The sequence below is a fragment of the Hippoglossus hippoglossus genome, chromosome 6, assembly GCF_009819705.1.
Source record: "Hippoglossus hippoglossus isolate fHipHip1 chromosome 6, fHipHip1.pri, whole genome shotgun sequence".
NCBI classification, from domain to species: domain Eukaryota; kingdom Metazoa; phylum Chordata; class Actinopteri; order Pleuronectiformes; family Pleuronectidae; genus Hippoglossus; species Hippoglossus hippoglossus.
Genome location: NC_047156.1, coordinates 1,956,744 through 1,976,663, shown reverse-complemented (window position 1 = coordinate 1,976,663; position 19,920 = coordinate 1,956,744). Strand labels below are relative to the sequence as shown.

General features: G+C 42.5%; 2 protein-coding genes across 7 annotated transcripts in view; both read left to right on the top strand.

The window, feature by feature from the left end:
• Positions 1-2,756, top strand: part of gins3 (GINS complex subunit 3) — a 2,852-nt gene extending 96 nt beyond the window's left edge. The window contains exons 1-3 of the mRNA XM_034588702.1: positions 1-178; positions 1,133-1,366; positions 2,232-2,756. The exon at positions 1-178 is cut by the window's left edge and continues 96 nt beyond it. Of these exons, the coding sequence (XP_034444593.1) occupies positions 8-178; positions 1,133-1,366; positions 2,232-2,462 (636 nt within the window). The 5' untranslated portion in view covers positions 1-7 and the 3' untranslated portion in view covers positions 2,463-2,756. The remainder of the gene's footprint in view (positions 179-1,132; positions 1,367-2,231) is intronic.
• Positions 2,757-10,128: 7,372 nt separating this feature from the next.
• The window catches only part of ndrg4 (NDRG family member 4), a 32,877-nt gene continuing 23,085 nt past the window's right edge, over positions 10,129-19,920 (top strand). The window contains exons 1-2 of one of the 6 annotated variants that reach the window (XM_034588692.1): positions 10,129-10,363; positions 14,420-14,496. In XM_034588692.1, coding sequence (XP_034444583.1) covers positions 14,420-14,496 — 77 coding nt within the window. In that variant the 5' untranslated portion in view covers positions 10,129-10,363. The remainder of the gene's footprint in view (positions 10,364-14,419; positions 14,497-19,920) is intronic. The other 5 variants (XM_034588695.1, XM_034588693.1, XM_034588696.1 and 2 more) reach the window with 5 other exon arrangements.

Below are 19,920 nucleotides of genomic sequence, written 5' to 3'. Positions count from 1 at the left end.
AGCCCAGATGGACGCTCAGCCGTATTTCCCGGTCCAGGCCGGGGTCGGGATGGAGGAGAACTTCTTGTCCCTGGACGACATCCTGCTGTCTCACGAGAGACTTCCGGTCCGGATCGAGTGCGCCTTCCCCCGGCTCGGCTTCCTGGAGAAGTCCAGCGACTCGCAGGACATCGCGGAGGTGGAGAACTAACCCGGGTTAAATCAGAGAACTAACCCGAGTTAAATGTCCTTAAAGTTGTTATATTGAAGAAACGCACGTGTCTAACTGAGCTGTGTTTTTAATGTGTGAAGGAACAACACCAAACTGTAGATATTTCTGTTTCCCTCCTCGCTTCGGTGAAGGTGTCTAATTGAGGAAAATCTTATAAACAATATTAAAGAATCAATACGTCTCACTTTATAATTCGGCTTATTTATAATCAACCAATCAACACTCGTGCCAGTAAAAAACATTAAACATGAAGCATAAATGCAAATTTCTGTTCGGTTACTGCACATTTACAGAATATCCTTGTCTCACTGTCACAGTTTAGAAACTTAAGTTTTGTTATTGAACTGAATCAATTTTACATAATAGTGTAAAACACAGGACAGTCAAACACGTGTCTTCACATGTAGGAGCACATGACTGCATAAATATAACTGTAAAGTTAATAAAAGTCATGATATCCACGGAAGAAAACAACCAGATCCATTACGATCATGTTTAATATATCTGGAAATAGTTTGGTTTAAGGTACCACTGTCATATTTTGAATTATAAATTATAATAATAAATTGCTAATTGATTGTTTTTCTGGTCGAATTGGTCTAATAGATATGCCTTTGTAATGCCTCAGAAATCTTTAAGTTATGTTTCCAGCTCCAAAGCATGAAAGAAGCTCTTGACTCTTGACTTGAATATTCATCAAGTAATAATATAAATAAGCAGCTGTAGGCCAACTCATTTAAAAGTTCAAGACATTTCATAATGTGGAACAATCCCTGAAAACATGAAGCGTGTAGCATGAAGAGTTAGACAGAAACAACCAGTGAACTTTATCATTGAGAGACTTGGTTGTTGTGAGATAGTCAGCCTGGGTTAATTTATTTGATTGTATAACCCTTTAAAATCTGATGTCCTTCCTCTCAGGGTACAAAGATGGAGCTTCCTCTGTGGTTGTCCAAGGGTATGTATGAGAAGAAGAGGAGGGTGCTGTCTGTGGAGCTGCCGAAGGTTTACAGGGAGGGCTGGAGGACCGTGTTCAACGCTGACCCCAACGTGGTGGACCTGCACAAGAGGGGGCCCTACTACTACAGCCTGGGATCCCAGATGCTGCACTTTGAAAGTCCAGAGAACCCAGATATTGCACAGACGCTGCTGCAGGTGGAGATTCTGCACAACAATAATTAATATAAAAGAGTGCTGATCATTCATAGAGGAGAAGTTACATTAAATCCTCAATACTCTGCAATAGATAATCCAAACAAGAGTATGAAATAATCGGACTCACTTAGACATAGTTTAGTTATTTCATACATCACAGCTAGGGGGCGTAATCAGATCAGAAAACATGTGAGCATACATGTGTGGTGCAGCTGTTACCAGGCAGGCAGAGTCTGACTCTCATGACAAACTAGACTGTTGATGTTCGTTAGGAGACGTCGTCATAGCTTCAAACATCCCAAGATTTACATATGGCTTCATTAGAAAATGTGTTGTTTCAAATATCATCTCCATTTTAAGAGTGACTGAAAACTTCTCGTTATGACGACGAACTGTTGAGACTAAAGAAAATAACACATCAAGGTGGAAACTAGGAATTTCATTTGATTGCAGCTTCATAGATTTTTACATTAGAATGAAGTGAAACTCAGCATTTTGAAGTTAGGACATTTTCTTGACATTTTCTGGAGGACCTGTACGTGAGAACACAAATGTCAGAATCTGTTGCAGTGGAGTTTTTCAAAAACTTTTCCTGCAGCTCCCTTGTTAGATGTCCCCCAAAAAACTGAGTGAGCCCACGTGAGAATACAGCAGGAACCTGTCCAGTAAATTCACGGCAGGTGATTCTAGGACATAACGGACGATTCAGGATAAAAAAGAGGAGTTTTACATTTTGGGAAGATGACGAGATTCGAGAGCCTCAGTTTTCATTTCTGAAAACCGCTAAATATCTTTTGAAAACCTCAACAGTTTCTCTTTTTACGATGTGTGTGTGTGAATCTGTTTATATTGTCTTTCCTTGCAGACGTTCATCGGTCGGTTCCGGCGGACCATGGACTCTTCCCAGAACGCCTACAACGAGGACACGTCCGCTCTGGTGGAGCGTCTGGACTCTCTGGAGAAAGGTCTGTTCAAGTCCGGGCAGAGCGGACTCAACGGCTTCCAGAGCTGGGAGAAGGGTCAGGCCGGACAGCTCACCGCCTCCAGCCTGGTTCTCAACTACCGCAAGAGGAAGATGGCCGATGGCCAACACTGACCTCTGACCCCCGACCTGCAAACCTCTGACCCCCGACCTGCAAACTCTCGTCAGTACTTCAGTCAGTACTTCAGTCAGTACTTCAGTCAGTACTTTGGAGCACGACAGCAACAGGATACTGTGAGTTTTCTCTGCCCGAGGACGACGACATGGACCCGTAAACATCGAAGGGAGTGTTTCATTAACCAGGATCCTAAATACGATCTGACCCTGTGAGTTGACTTCCGTGTTAAATGTTAACAACTGTACAGAACCTACTTCTTCAAGACTCTTTATTCTTAAAATGTTCAAAAACAAAAACCTTCAGAGTGGACTTTTTATTTAACAAACATGTTTAAATACCAATAATCTATCTATCCATTATCTATAACGTTAATCCTTTGAGTGTCACGGGGGGGTTTCACAGGGTGTTTCTGGTGTTTTGTCCACACACTCTCTGAGTGCACTGTGTGTGTGTGAGAGTGTTTTGGCCTTTAGCTGCTGATATCACCAGCTTCCTGTCCCAGTCAAGGTACCGCTCGTTATCCAGAGCTGATACTCAAGTGCCAACGTGTGAAAGTTTCCCGTCGGTAAATTTCAAAGACCCACTGGATTTTAATTAGACAGAAATAGAACATTTAGTTAACGACACATCTGTTCATTTCATTTCATAGGAATTTATATTAAAGCAAATGTATTTGTTTTTATTTATTTATCCTTCATTATCCTATAAATCCAGCTAAATTCTGGATTCTGGTTGTGACGCAGCTTCTTGCAGTTACCTTGGTTTTCTAGAGTCTTAATTGCGATTGTGGATAACACAGAAACATGGTGACATCCATTTTGTTTCCGTTTCCTAGAAATGTTGTTGGCCTGATAACGGCACATTGTCACAGATGAACTGGTCGAGCGAACTGGGGCTAAATGCAGACAACAGAACAACACAGGAAAAGCCTGTTTGCTGTTTGTTTACAGACAAATAACCATCCGGCTGCTGTAAGTGTTCACACATGGATTTGTTAGTAAAGGCATGTTTAGACACATGTGAGGTGGCCCAGCTGTTTGCTGAAGTGTTAAATGTGGGTCAGACGATGGACAGTGGGAGACGGGTCACTGCTGATGAAGATATCGATGTTGCCTCGGGGCTGAAGCTATCGATCCTGATATGGGATTGTTCTAAAAGGGAGGACCGCACAAAAAGTTCTAACATTTGTTTTACTGCCAGGAAGATGTTGGGACTTTGTCTGTCTCCTGAATCTTCAGACTCGATGTAGAGGCCAAACATATTAAGGCTGTTTGACCTGTTACCCTCTTGTTTTAATGTCCTGTTGTGTGACCACGTGTGGGTTGTGGGTCAGTTTGTGAGACTCGCATCCAGAAAATAAATCCAGGGAAAGTGCTTGTGACCAACCTCCAGGGACAAGAATGTAAACAAAGCCTAAAACTCTTCCCTTCTCTGCTTTGTCATGTTTACATTTTATTCTGCGGCTTCATCTCTTGTGACTTAGCGCTGTCAGCTGTGCTCTCGGTCAGTCTATCTATTGGTCAATCTCACAGAGGTGACGCAATCTGTCCTAGAAGGTTAAAATAAATCAAAAGCCGTACGTCCTTCTATGTCCGTGATATGATTGTGTAGCTGTTTTTAGCCTCCTCTTGTAAATCCGGGCATTTTTCCAACCTGGTGGTATTTGTGAAATTAAATTAGTTGGATTTCACAACATTTATTCTTTGTTTTAACTGTTTGACACTAACTGTGTTTCTATATGAAGTTGTCGTTATTATTTCACAGGGGACACAGACAATCAGTCCCACCCAGAGGGCTCATTTTTACTGTGAGAAATCTGAACGGTGTGAATTGTTTGTGTCTGGATCTGAACCATTACTGTCTGATTACCTGGCTCCACAGGCAGATACATTACAGGCCTTTCATTACACCTGTCTGCGGCTCCTGGTGAACAGCCGCTGCTTCCATCTCCAGCAAAGGGCAGACTGAGGGGAGGCGTCCAGGAAGCTGACACACAAGACACTAATGCTGCCTCTGGCTTTTGTCTCCTTTAAGGGCCACTGACATTTGGTATTTGTTGGGTAAGCGTTTGTGTACACAGGGGCTCACGGCTTCTTCTGTCTCTCACTCTGTGTCTCGTTTTCTACATGTAAGTACCTGGATTGTAAGGACATTAAAATGATATTCTGTATTCTATTATTTATTCTATTAATCTATCATTTTCACTGTGGAGACAGAACTTCTATTCTGAGCAGAACCACCAGTTCACCAAATACCAATTAACCTCTAAGTAGTTGATTAGCTTGTTAAGTAATTAGGCTCCTCATTACTAATGTATTAAAGTAAACCGCTGCATTGTTATTGATATTGTTGCTCTCTGTGAATTTAATTAATACACTGTTGATTGCAAATGAATTTTCTTATTGATTTATGGTTTTCACTGCGTAGAGCAATGAACTGTGAGATCAGAGCTCTTCTGTGTTTTGTGAGGACAAGTTGGTTACAGTGAGTCTATTAACCTGAAGTGACAGCGTACAACCACCATGCAGAATGGAATCCAGTCCTCGAGGAACAACTCTGCAGCAACAAACTTCACACACACATAGATATCAGTCCTGTGAATATGCCTGATTGTTTTCATCAGGATCCATGGATTATTCCCAGAGAAAATGCTAAAAGTTTTCAAACGTGTTATCTCACAATGTTTAAGAAAGTGATTAAGTAATTTCCTGATCTTCACTGAAATTAATAAAATCCTTTCTTGGCCCATGTACCATTCTTTCAAGTTTTGTCCAAATCTGTTCAGTGTTTTATGTGAAACAAACAAGGAAGAGTGAAAACATAAGTTTAGGTAGTAAAAGACTCAAAAAGTCTGTTTATGGATCTTTTTGAGAAAATATTATTTGTCCCCATCACCGTGTTGAAGTGGAATCAGCTGAGCCGTTTAAACTCCTGCGGCCGGTCGGCTGAGCAGCAGCGTTCACGCTGGCGTCGACAGCTCGGCTCGGCTCTGGTAAACAGACGGCACCCAACAGTACAACACTGTAAATTGTCTTTGCGTTGCATCATGGAAAATTTCGATGATGTCGACTTCTAAATACAATGATTTACTGTGTTTGTCACGGTCAACAGAGGAAACCAGACGCAGGACACTGACTCCAAATTAACAAGAGAAAGTTTACGGCTTAATCTCAGAATGGGAATGTTGGAAGGTGAGGGGGGGGATAAAAGGGATAAAGGAGATACTGTGATGAAGAGGTTAATTGATCGGGATGTCGAAGGGTCAGTTGAAGGTGGCGTTCCGTGATCCGTGTACCTGACAGAAGCAGAAATCTGCACTGAAACTGGCGTCATGTGGTGGAAATTATGAGGGTAGTTGTTTTTTTTCCATAAAAGTGATGTAAGAATCCATACGAGCAAATAATCAGATCATGTGAAGTATATTGCAAAGAGAAGAGGACCCAGCACTGAGCCTTGGGGTTCACCATTGACAGAACCCCAGGATTCAAACAAAGATGGTGCTAAAGAAGTCTATATCAGCGTGTACAGGCAACAGGATGCGTTGGTTCCAGTGCGATAACAACAAATCTCCTCGTTTTTCCATGTTTACGTCTTCGTCTTCTAACTCCTCTTTTTCCTCCTGACATATTTCTTATCTTCCAGTTTCCCGTCTGTCGTGTTTTAGAAACATCGACACGTCCACTCGGTCGCTGTGAATTTTCAGACATTTCTCACATGGGCTCATCTGGACATTTTACCAGGGGTCCGAAAGGAAAAGCTCCAGAAAGTGTCCAGAACAACTGACTCGTACATTTGCGACCTCACATATAATTTCAGGAAAATGTGCGGATTTCAGTGCCTTCATGTTCCACATCGTCAGCTGTCGCATTCACAACGTATCAAATATTAATTGTCACAGCTTTAAGGATCATAGACAACACATCTGGTCATAATCAGTCATATGTATTTCAATATAAAAGAGTAGCCATGACCACAACAACCCCACTATCTCATCCAAATACTTGTATCACTGCTGCATAGTCACACAACTCGCCCTCCACCAAATAGCTGCCTATTTTTTCCTCCCGGCTGCTGCCACCTGCTTCACATAATGCTCACTGGACCCCCCCCCTCTTCCCGGCCTCGACAACATGGCTTTGTATGAGCTGTTACTCTTGTGCCAACGCAGAGGGAGGGCTGGGGGGGGGAGATAATACTCATTTGGTGAGCATAGCGGGGGCGTTGCTTCAGATACAGATAATCCTCACACCTCAGCGCTGAGACGTGGCTGCTGCAGTCCTCTCTGCTTGTTCTTTCTTTCTCTTCCTTATTCTGCTCTTCTTTCACGACACTCTGTCCTTTTCCTGCTCCTCGTTTCCCTCTCTCTTCTGGGGCATGATCAAATGGGTCTACAGGGGCGGGGGTGGGGGGTGGGGGGGGCAGGGTTCAGATAGGAGGAGATATCTATAATGGGAAAGAGATACATGATTTGCCATTTAAGGAAATCAAAGTTCCTGCCATTGATTAAATCCCTAAAAACTCAATATTACAAATGTTTATATTCTTGTTACTTATAAACCTTGTTTTCTGTTTTTCTATGTATAAGTAGTAAAACACGTATTTCAGGTCTACAGAGGTGGGATATAACAAAGTACTTTTACTTTGATGCTGTCCTTAAGTGATCTAGTAGTAGATCTAGTTTCAGTCACTTTTACTTTTCGGTAAGTATCTTTAATTTCTACTCCACCAGATTCAGATTTCAATAACGAGAAGTGGTTCAGGTGACATTTCACCTGCAGCTGAGAGGAAATGCAACATTTTAAATGGAGCTTTGCTGGGAACAGTTGACATGAGTTGCTGGAAGCCCCCCTGTGGTGCCCCGGGTGAGCTCGAGTGGAACACCGAGGTTTCAGCAAAGGTTAAACAATTCAGTTTAACACGAGTTCATTAGGATGCGATTCATGTTCTGTTCCACAGGTGGATTTGAATGTGACATTTTGAAGCAATCAGTGCTTTGACGTAAGTACCAGGAAAACAATGTAAACTATTCCTTTTTGGTGATGGTGTCGAGGATTAGAGAGATTTTTACACAACAACATATAAAGTGACAGGTTGTTAATTGTTTGTCTTAAATATCTTCTTGAAAGTAAAAGTGTTTTTTGGAGATAACATACACTTTTAATAAATCCAGCTACTGACACAGTAAATATTTGTGTTTACTTGAGCAAAAGTGACCATTGAGAATTTCACGTTCCTTTAAAGCAACGCGATGTAACTTTACCGAGCAACAGCGCCCTCTTTTAAAATATATAAATGTAAAAAAGTTGTTGCTTTAACAACAATAGTGTTGATGTTTTAACTCAATACACACAGACGTTGACCTTCTCTTTAGGAATAATCACAGTTCTGCTAATGTGCTGGTGTCTTCATGTTGTGTTCATTCACGTTATATAACCGTCACGTTTAGTAACTGGTGATGACTGAAGAGGAGAAGCTGCTCATGTTGGTCGTGTGGTTAAAGGAGCCGATGACAGAAGGTCCAGATCTAATAAGAGAATTTACCTCCTTCCTGAAACCCGCAGCCTGGTCCTTTAAGAGTTTGATCTTCAAGCTTTGTGACATGTCAACTCATCTCAGAAGATTCCACACGACACAAACACGTCACGAAGAAGCTGCCTCTGGCCGTCAGAGTGTTTTTGGAGGGATCTCATCTCTCGCTTCCTTCAGACTTGTCACGTTTCAACACTCATCTTTCACAGTACGAAGCCTTTTCTCTAAAAATACCCCCTTATTCTTTAATTCATGCTTTCAGCTGACATTGTCGTCTGGTGTTTGCGGGGAACTAGTTGGGTGTTGTTTACTTTTTTCTTGCCCCAGGTGATTTTGGAGGATACGTGACTGTTGATGGACGTGACCTGAGATTGCAGAGATTGAGCCCGTGGCTGTGGAGCTGCAGAACAGCGACAGTCTCTGGCCTCACTCGAGGGCGGATCACTGGGTCAGTGGAGGCTGTCGTCTGACCCTGAGTCTGCACCACAAGGGGAGAAGTGAACTCAGTTCTATTGATGCTACGCACAAGGGTAAAAAACTAATTTCAGGTTTTGGAATTTATCTTTTGTTGCACGGTGGCCGAGAGAGTTCAACGCACTGCAAATTAAAAAAACAACCTCATCAGTTTGACACATGCAAATTGAGGTTCCATCACCACTGACGAGGAGCAGACTTCAATAACTCCACAAAGCATTGAACCACAGCAGGTTCATCACTTCTCTGGTTCCCCTGGAAACATGTCCGGTGTCGTTTCCGCAACATCTATCGTTTTGTAAATAGATTAGACTTGATCAAGACAAGTTGTACAGCAGCTCTGGCAAAGCTCCGTCAGTGGGAAGCTGCTGTCGGTCAGACTGCGGTGGGATAAGTAGGTCGAACTGTTCATGAGAGAAAAGACATGAAAGGGAAGTAAAGGATTCTGATCCAGACGTTAGAAAAGATGCTTTGAAAAACATTTACATGCAAAATGTAATTGCTTTAAAAGTCCTTTTATAAAAAGCACACAAAGCAGTTGTCAGAAAATGACCCTACTCAGATCCTGTCCACTTATTGATATATAATTGTGCAGCGTATAATATAGGAGTGATATTGTAATGATTATATATAAGAATTAAAAATTAATGTCCCTGCATTTTCTTACAGGAAGAGAGATTTTGTCCATAGGTGCAGATCTGATATCATTACCGTTAAGTTCTGTGGTAAATGAGGCCCCATTCATTCTGGACTAACTCGTGAGCGCCCCCTACACAACATGGAAGTTTTGTTGATATTAGAAATTCTCTGCCTGAACTTCTGGAATGTAACATTCTTCTTTTAAAGGGTCTACTGGTTGAAATCATTCATTACTGCCTCTAACTGAACTGGAACCAGCATCAGCACCTGACGAGATGACGAGCACACAACACATCTGGGGAATAAACCACACCCACACTCACACTGTCAACCAAACATCTGGCTCAGGGAGCTAATGTGAAAAACAAGATCTGTTCTCCTGGCGAACAAGTGGACACGTTTAAAGAGCTGCACAAATCTCTGCTTCTGTAATTAACACCGAGTTCTGAGGTTCGTCATGGATTCCTGAAATCAGTGATTTACAAGAGATACAGGGATGATTCAGACATTTCGAAACATGGACAAATCCGTCCTGACAGCATCTTAATCCACAAAAACAGTGTGTGTGTGTGTGTGTGTGTGTGTGTGTGTGTGTGTGTGTGTGTGTGTGTGTGTGTGTGTGTGTGTGTGTGTGTGTGTGTGTGTGTGTGTGTGTGTGTGTTCTGGCTCTGATGTTCAGAGGAGAAGATTTTCTTTCATATTTGTTTGCCGTGTTGCCACAGTGGGTTTTTAAAAAGCATGAGTAATTCTGAAGCTGGTGGGCGACAACACAGAGCTGCAGTGTCCTGCTTTTAAAACACACACACACACACACACACACACACACACACACACACACACACACACACACACACACACACACACACACACATCCGTCTCTCCACCAGACTCATCTCCAAAGCTTTCTTCTCCTCTTTCGTCTCGCTGCCTCCTCTCCTGTCTTCTCTCCACATTTCTTCCTCTCCTCTTCCTCCTCCTCCGTTCGTCACCCCTTGTCTCCCCCCCTCTTCCTCGCTGTGCTGCATCACTGGTGAGGCCACGTGCTCTCTGTTTATCATCAGGAAGGGGAGGGAGAGATGGAGGGGGAGAGAGAGATGAAGTCTGTGCCTCTCTCTCTCATTTTGTCTGGTGCACCCACAGACGGACACACAAACTGAGCTTTGTACCCTCGTCCAAACCTTATTATCCTGAGGGACGCACACAGGGACACATCGAACCAGCCTGAAGTGACCGGAGAAGCTCAACCACTCCACAGGTACAGTAAAGCTTCGTCCATCTCATTTCTTTGAGCTCCTTCTGTCTGAGAATGTGTATGAAACTGTCCTTCAGGGTTTTTTGGGACACGAATCAAAGCTAAAACTGTCTCGACCTTAATATTTTAAACTTTATCTGTTGTGGAGAGAGAGAGAGAGAGACGCTTTTCACGAGCCGGAGCTGTTTTGTGTTGGAGGAGAACAGGAGGTGGAGGAGGATGTTAAACTGAGGATTGTTTTGGCACCGTGTCTGAATTCTGCTGCTGAGGCTGTTGTACTCTTTGTGTACTTTACTTAGCACCCCACCCTCCACCAAACACACACACACACACACACACACACACACACACACACACACACACACACACACACACACACACACACACACACACACCTCCCATCTCCACCCTCTATGTCGACAGGTTAAAATTATAAACCCCCAAAAAAACTAGGTCACTCAGCACATAACCACGTCCAGGCTGATGTCCTCTTCATCACCATGTATTTAGATCAGATGCATAAACAGTGGACACAGAAATGTTTAATAATTTCACGTGTTCACAGATATTATCTCTCTTCATACGCCTCAGTGGCCGATCCAGGATAATTCAGGGACCATAAAGGGGCAGATTATGTATCACATTCCATGAACGAGTCCTGATTCTGGTGCAGATTTATTTAATTCTCTAATGTTCACTGTAGCTCTTAGATTTGTGTAAAGCCACAGATCAGTGAAAATGTTTTGAGAATTGTTCCTAGTTTAAGATAAGATATAATAGAATAAGATAATCCTGTATTTGTCCTACTATGAGGAAATTCACCGTATCAGAGGGAATAGTGAAACACGCACTTAGTAAATAATACAATATAACATATACAATACAATATACAAATACAATGTTAACACAGTGTTACAGAATTGTACATTGTGTACTTCAAAAAAGCTCAGAAAATGAGAAACAGCCTAACAAATTATCATATTTATTGTTAGTAAGTGACTCATTTATTTTTCAGAAATAGGAGCCAATCAGATTGCAGCTGGGGCCTGGGCCCCCCCTGGTCCTGCCCCTGCATCCGCCCCTGACATCAACTATCTGCATATTTCTTGAAAAATTCCCAAACAATTTGGAAAAAACGCTCCATCTCTCGCAGTGTTAAAGAAAGAGAAAAGGGATTTCTGGATCCAGCCCCTTAATTGAATCTGCTCCAAATGTTAACGAGTTTCTTCCTCGGCCCAAATCCCACGTTTCAATAGAATCAGTTGTGTGGTTTTTGTGTAATCCTGCTGACACACAGGAAGGCGATTACACCACCTCCCGCCTGCAAGGCAGCGTATTTATCTTGTATTGTATTAATAAAGTTTGGTTTGATGTGTTGAAGTCGGTCAGCACCACCGATCTGAGTGTAAAGTGGTGTGACGGCAGAGCGGAGTGTGTGGTTCGCAGCAGACGGAGGTGAGTGAACGATGACTCCTCAGTGGGTGGAAGTCATAAAGGTGGATTGAATTTGGTGCAGGCTTGTGTTAGTGGTGCCTCAGACTTCTGAATTCTGCTGATCACACCTGAAAGTCTGAAATGTACGAGGGAGCAGCAGAGGAAATGATGATGTTTGGATTCTAGATTTAGAAAAAGACCCAATAGGGCGATTAAAGATGTTAAACTCCTTGTGAAGGAGCGTGAGGGCGACTCAAAGGAAGAACATTCTGCGATTTGGAGACATGTTACGAATTTAAAAGTTGTAATATTGCGATTATTAAGTAACCGTATTATGATTTAATGGAAATCTGAACAATAAATATTTTTTTCAAATGACCCTAATACTCTGTTGTAGTATCTGGAGTCATATCTATAGTCATGGGTTTGGGTTAAATCCCTTTGGTTTAACATTTTAAGATTATTAATTACTTTTTTAATTTAACGTAGTCAGAATATTCAAGTATTTTCTGTGAAGCCACAGAAACAACATGTGATAACGTTAGTGTGACCCGACTGGTTTTCACTGGTGTTGACAGAGCGTTAGATATTTTCTTTGCTCTAAAGTCAAGTTGGTTGTGTGATGTTGTGTGAAATCTTCTATAAACTGTATAAAATGTTGTCGTTTATTTAAATCGTGAGTTCAGCAGCTTCAACTCTTCAACTAGAACGAGAACGTCAGTAGAAATATGAGCATCGAACAGATTTTTGTGTCTCATTTAAAAACAACTTTGCAATAACAACCCAGTCGATGCAGATCCCATTTTGTATGTCCCTGTTATATAACGTATAATCTATAGGCTCCTCTGCTCTTATCGTATCAATTCGTTTTCCACATTGTGTTTTAAAGCTATTCAATTTATTGGCTTTCATATTTTTCATTCCCTCGTCGCGGGCATGAAACAGCCACTGAAGCCGAGCCAGTCTTTCCTTTGGGAGCGGCTCACATTCTCAGCACGAGGTTTATAAATAGATTCACAAAGAGCAAATACACTCCGGCTTGTTTTCTTCTGCACGAGTCACACGAGCCGCTGAGAAAAGCACGAAGTGAAATCAAATGAATCCTAAATACTCATCGTACTGCTGTAACCTGTGGACTGTGCCGAGGTTACAGGAGTAACTGCGGCACCGAGTTCTTTGAACGGATGTGAGCTAACGAAGATGTTTAATTATGACGTGATTCATTAAGCTGATTAAGCTTAAACAAGCTTCACTGTTATTTACAATTCAATTAGAATATCAGTTTAACTCGTGTAGAGGTGAGAAGAGGAGCAGCCAGACGGGAAATGTTAGTGTCGTACCAGAGGGATAAAATTATCGTATTTTGGTCAAACTTATCGTACAATAACGACAACAGCAATAATGTTACGTAAACAAATTAGTTTAGACTTTTATAAAACACATTGTCGCACAATCTTTGCTCCATAGACTGTGAATAAAGATGGACGACATGACCGCTCAAATGCCCCCTGGTGGCTGGCTGCAGTATACGCCTCCTCCATGTTAGCAGATGGGACATGGACCAAGCTTAAACGTCAAAATAAGTCATTTTATGTAGTTCATGTTTCTGATGACTCTGCTATGTTCACTTTGGTGAGAAAGTTTAAATCCCACCTCTGACTCTGTCTCCTCCTCCGTGTCACACGAGAGGAAATGCGTAAAGGAAACAGGCACATGGTTCATATTCACGTAAATCAACACAACAAGCGATATGCAGACGTAGGATCCATGTTTCACTGAGCGGATTAATAAAACACCTGAAGCTTCTAGGACCAATGAAATGATCGTACATTCTTAATCGTACAGACGGCAGAAGTATCGCACAAATACGAAGTTGTGAGTGTCCTCAACAGGAAAATGATCCTGATGTTTCACTTCAACAACTCGTTGATTATCAGAGATCATCAAGCTTTTATATGAATAAAGTTCATTATTATTATTATCGTCAGGCTTTCTGGTTCACACAGACTCGCTGTGTTTCTCGCTCTCTGCTCTGGAACGACTCCTCGTTCTCCTCTGGCGTCCCACAAATCTCCCTCACCCCCCCTAATCCCCCCCTCAGCCCCCCTCAGCCCCCCCTCACCCCCCCTTCCCCCCTGGCATCTCAGCAGCTACAGAATGGAGGTTGGCACCGCGAGCGAAGAGCAGTGTTGTTGTCGTCGTTACATGTCCTGCATGCTGATGCACGTTCTCTTTGCCGGACCTTTCTGTTGGATCTGTGCTCGGTTTAGTAAAGTTCCTCGTGTCTGTTGGGAAACGAGTTTTATTTGATGTAAGTCACAGTCTGTGGGGTTCGAGTCGCTGTTAGTGGCTGATAAAAAGTTCTGCAGCTTTGATGACCTCATCCTGACTTTTCTAGGTCCTGCAGGGACGAGACACTTTTCTTTTATGTCGACAATAAGATATGATTATTAATTTCCACAGCAGGATCTTATTAATCTGTGTCTCCTGCCTTATGTAACCTCCTGTGCTCCTTTATTGCATGAAGTCTCCTGCTGTGATTCTGTGAATGTTCTTTCTGCCTTTGCATCTGCAATGCACCAGTACAGTGGATCTTGTCTCTTGTATTTTTATACCTGCTGCTAGATGGGGCCTGGATTGTTTTGGAACTTCCCTCCCAAGGCTGCTGGCTGCACGGTTCCACAGAGCCTCCTGCAGACCATGTACGTAGGATCGTGAAGCCACCGTACCACACAACCGCCCCCATACCGTGCCACGCCAGGTCTCTCCTGTGTGGATGTATCTATGGCATTTTCCCGTCCATCCGTTCCATTCTGTCAATCCAGTCAGTCCAGTGTTTCACATGCTCATCCTGCAGCAGCGGGCTAACCCCCACAACTGCAGTGACAATCCATCATATTTAATGACTGTTAAATATGCTCGGGAAAGGAGTCGTCCATCTGTCATGTGACCAAATAATCATTTTAAAACCACAACAGATACTGGAAGAGATACTGGGAATTAAACTGGAAGTGGAGCCAGAGCCTCAAACTGATAGTTCCCTCAGAAAACCAAACAACGTGCTGCAGGTGACACACGCTGCACAAACTGCTCCAGAGCCGGTGCTGCTGCTCGCTCTTCACATTAAATGTGAACCTGTCGCTGACGCTCTTTGTAGCCGAGTGAAGAATCATCCACCACAACAAGAAATCAGGCTGAGCCATCTCCATCTCATCACATGTGCATGTTCAGGAAACTACGACACTTATCAGATGCAGAGGAGGAAAAACCTGCTTCTCTTTATCCACCAGCTCACGACCATTAGATGATCATCTGATACCTGCTGAAGTATAATGCTGTTTGGTTTATGGTTGTATAATCCTGAGCTTCTCTAATTAGCCTTCGACTAATAAGTGTCATGTCTGTCATCACATTGGACGTTATTTTGACTCAAATGGAACTTCAGCTTGAAAAGATACGGTAAAGATTTGGTAAGAGTCCTCGTTAAGTTTAAAACTTCACCATCGTCTCTTCTCTTCTTTGCCTTCTGGTAAATTTTAGAACTGATGTTGAGATTTGATTGACTTTTGAGGCCTCTCCTGGACGTGAACCCAGGTTCATCAGATCTTCTGATCGTAACCTGAGGTCCTCAGCCGAGGTTTTGCCTCAGGGTGACGGCGCCCACTGGAACAAGCTCCCCGAGCAGATCTGTCCGACAAGCTCCTCGTCTTAACTCCCTCTGCGCTTTCTCAGGACACCTTCTACCTTCCTGTCACACTCTCGTCGTGTGTGTGTGTGTAGAGATGACAGCCTGGCAGCTGATTGAAGACAGAAACACTGAATCCACTTCTCGCTCGGCTCAGCAGCTGAGATTTGAAACGTTGCCGGACGGAGATTCGTACTGAAACAGAGACAATGTGCTTTAATTATTGGCTCATTTGTACGGAACAAAAATAGACGCCTGCCTTCATGATCCATGGAGCTAAAAATAACACGTGTGGTGAATTTCCATATCACCTCCTCAAATTCCGCTCAGCTCCACGTCCTGAGCGATAAGAGCAGCCACAGGAAACTGAGCAGCAGCTACTGGAACGGGATACAATGCAAAACCTGCTGAAACGTTTCAGGAAACATGAATATGAACATGAAAAATAAAACAAAACAATAAATCATAAACGTAATCTGGTTAAATTCATCCAAACCCCCCAAACTTTGTTTTAGAATCATTGTTGTTTCATTCATTCATTCACTGCACCTTTGTTGCATTTATTTATGCTGTTATGTCTCCATATTCTGATTGTTCGCCTCCATTATCATTATGATTCTGCACGACTTGCTAGTTTTTTCTCCATTTTGCAAAGACAATATAAATGATCTAGTTTCCATGCAGCAGGTCAGACCGACCCTCACAAGAGTCGGGCTCCAGCCACACTACAACGTTCTCAGGCAACTAAAACAGAGAAGTTTGGAAACGCTTTTAGTTTGAAAACTCTGGGTCTGGGATGTTGTGCGGACGAACGATGATGAAGTCGCCCTCATTCAGTTTGGTTCTTATCAGACACATGATTCTATTCTACTGATGAGCATTGGGCCAGACATGAAAAAAGGAATAATAAAATGCATTTCTAGAAAATACATTAAGAATAAAGTCGAACTAAATCTAAACTAAACTTTTTGCATATCAAGAATAAAAGCTGAAATGTTGAAAGCAAATTTGAAATTTCCAGATTAAAGTCGAACGTTTAAGGAAATATTTCTAAATTCATGTAAACTGAAACAAAGGTATCAACGGTTTCACCGACACTGAGTCGCTCCTCTGACTCGATTTAATGAAGAGGAGTCGACTTAATTCTCCATATTTCAACTTTATTCACAAAATGAAAAATAAGTCTTCCTCCTAATACTCTTTTCTGTTCTCAGAATCAGAATCAGAATCAGAAATACTTGATTGATCCTCTGGGAAAAATGTGGTTTTTTAGGTTATAAAATAAGAAGTTTGCAAAACAAAACATGTGCATTATAATGTGATGTATAAAAAAAGCCAAATAAGAAAATGTATTAGGCTACTTTCTATTCTATTAAAGGTTGTAGCCAATAGTTTTCCCTTTTTCTAATTCACATCTAAACAAATAATGTTTCCAACAACTAACAATCCAGTGACTCTCTACACCTCCAGTCCTGCTTAGAAGTAAAACACAGGCATTCTGGGTGATGACCCTGTTTTCGCTGGACACTGAATTAAAACCCCGAGTCTCTCTTCAGTGAACCATTCATCCCATCATGTGAGCTCCACTGGGCTTGGCCCCTCGACATCTGGCTGTCCGGCCGGGGCAGGAAGGAGTCCAGCGAACACTCCCCTCTCCCCTCGGCCTCCTCGCCACACACTGTCGCTCCGTCTGCCTTCGCTGGCGTCTGCCCTGCCGCTCTGTGGGAGATCTACACAAACACGACCACCACACTGGACGCTTGGTTACAAATATTTTCTTCTCTTCAGCTCGGCTGCCGGAGAATCCCACTGCGCCATTCAGCTTGTGCCAAATAAACACAAGTCCCGACCTGCGGCGTTTGAATCAGTGGTTAATGTCACATGTTAGCAGGTGTTTTAGTAAAAACCAGGGAAACCACTGAGGTTCTACTTTGAAACCAGTGTTTTCAAACTCTGTCTTTACGAGCGCTTTGGCTCCGTATCAGTTTTAATTCCTTGTTCATAGTTACACGTCTGAAAAGGCAGAACATGTGACCACTCACGTGCACTGGGCGTGTGCATGTGAACAGGAAGCACTTGGTTGTTGCAGAAGGAGCTACAGATACAAGCTGTTAGCAAAGACAACAGGGTCAGTAACGCTTGTCATGGATGCTCCATGTTGTGTGGTCATGTGACAGGAGCTGGACGAATCAGTGAAGGTTATGTCTGACACTTGCATTCTCTCAAATGACCAGCAGAGGGCGACTCCACTAGTTTCAAGTCTTCTTCAATAGAGCACGATATTCAGTTTGTAAATTTGTAAATTGGTACGGACAGATAGTAGCGTCCAATGGGTGCAGGTCTCAGGTGTAGGTGGGCGTGCCGTGTCCTCGCGCTCTCAGTGAGGCTCCACCCCCCCCCCCCCCCGCGCCTCCAAATATGGTCACATCCGGTTTCAAACGATCAAGATGGATCTGGACAAAACGTCAAACTGGATTCTGATGCGTCTCCTCTCCAGACGACCTTAAACACGACCTTTACACAGGACTGAAAACAGCTAACCCAACAAAACCCGTCTCAAGGCTTTAATATTAAACACCAACGTGCTTTGGTTTGGTTATTCTGAGGCTTCAGGAGGTTTTCATATCCACAACTTTGTGTTTTTAAATCGATAAAATCATCTACACTCGATATCTTAAAGTGAAACAAAGTAAAAACACCATGTGAAGGAATCTGAATACTTTCTGTATAGTTTTCTCTCTTTAAATGTATATTTACAGTTCTATGAGCTCATGTGATTAAATTCCCCGCAAACGTTTGTCACTCGATTATATTTGTTCAATGAATGTGACGATATAACATCTTAAATGTTGAATTCATAAACCCAGACACACTTTGATCTGCGCTCCCACCTCCTTCAAAGCTGGCAGCAGATTCTAGGTCGAGCTTCACACCACAGCAGAATCAAACCCATGTTTTCTGCAGGATATCATAACACGAAGCTCCAGAACTCATATTCAAATCTTCTGTAAACTAAATTATTTACACCGCGGTTCCTGCTCTTAGACGAACATAAAACAAAGATTACAACTTGCACTTCCTTCGTCCGTCAACAACACTCGTGACTCAGGTGTGGAGTCGAGAAGATGAACAGATCTTTAAATGTGTGAGACACAAACAGACACACAGAGATTTCTGTAATTATTCCATATATTTTTAATCTGTGCTGTGATTTGACATGAAACTAAAAAGGCAGAAACATGTGTGATGTTCTGCTGAGAACCAACACGGTTCCTCAAATCAAACTTTGTCTGGTTCTCACAGCAGCAGCGAGGCTCCTTCACGAATTCTCCTCCTGAACGAGTTTTCAGATTCTCAGTCTTCAGCTCGATTGTTGGACACAGACGTGAATGAGGAGGATTAACTTTGTCTACGAGCATCATGTCCTAACTCCTCCTCCTCAGCTTCATGTTTCCAGCTCTGATGACTCTGGTTCTTTTTCACGCTGCTTCTTTCTCTGCTCGTTCGTCTGTTTGGAGAGAATCTGGTTTCCTTGTCTCGACATGTCAGCGATGTAACAGCTGTGTGTTTGGTTCACGGTGACCTGACACAGGCAGAAGAGACACGGTAGTCCAGAATAGAATAGAATAGAATATCTTTTATCATAATGTACAGTACAAGTACAACCAAAACTCTATTAAATTAATATGTACAGGTGTTTCTTGTAAAATAATGTTTGATTGAACTATAAAAACAGTCAAATTACCTTTTCTTTCATTTTATTTAAATAAATAAATTAGTGACTTATAAGTAGTTCATCAGGCTGTATACACATGTAAACAAACATTTAGAATAACATCACATGTTCATATTGATATAAAGAAATTGTTGTCATCAGAAATATTAATCTTTAAGGTGTAAAGATATTTCACTGCATACAATTTTCACCTGCAGCTAAATATAAATATACTCTTTCGATAGTAGTGGAAAACTATAGAAACAATGAAGAAGAAGTAAATCCAGTGTTTCAGCTTCAGTGCTTTTGTTATTTGTTTCTCGTTCGCAGTTCTCTCTCTTTCTGTCTCTGACCCTCGGTCGTCCTGTCGTCTCTCGGCGTCCGTCTCTCGGAGCCGTCCCACTTTCCAAGTATCGATTCAGTGGACGCACATTAGATCATCCACGTGGCTCTGTAATTGATTTCTGCTCTGACAGGAAGTTTCTCTCGGAGCCGCCCCGCTGTCCCTGCGTCCTCTTAAAGAGCTGAAACACCGGCTCCTGTCGGTCACGATGACCTCGCACTCGTCCGATTAGTCGCTCAGATAAAGAAGACGTTCTTTATCTGATACGTTCTCATCTGAGCACGATGCAGAATGAGACGTCTCGTCCTTTTTGATTCAGACATCACACCGTTCGTTTTGTCCTGCAGAGACAAACATAGTAATAATCAGAGACAGAACAAAAC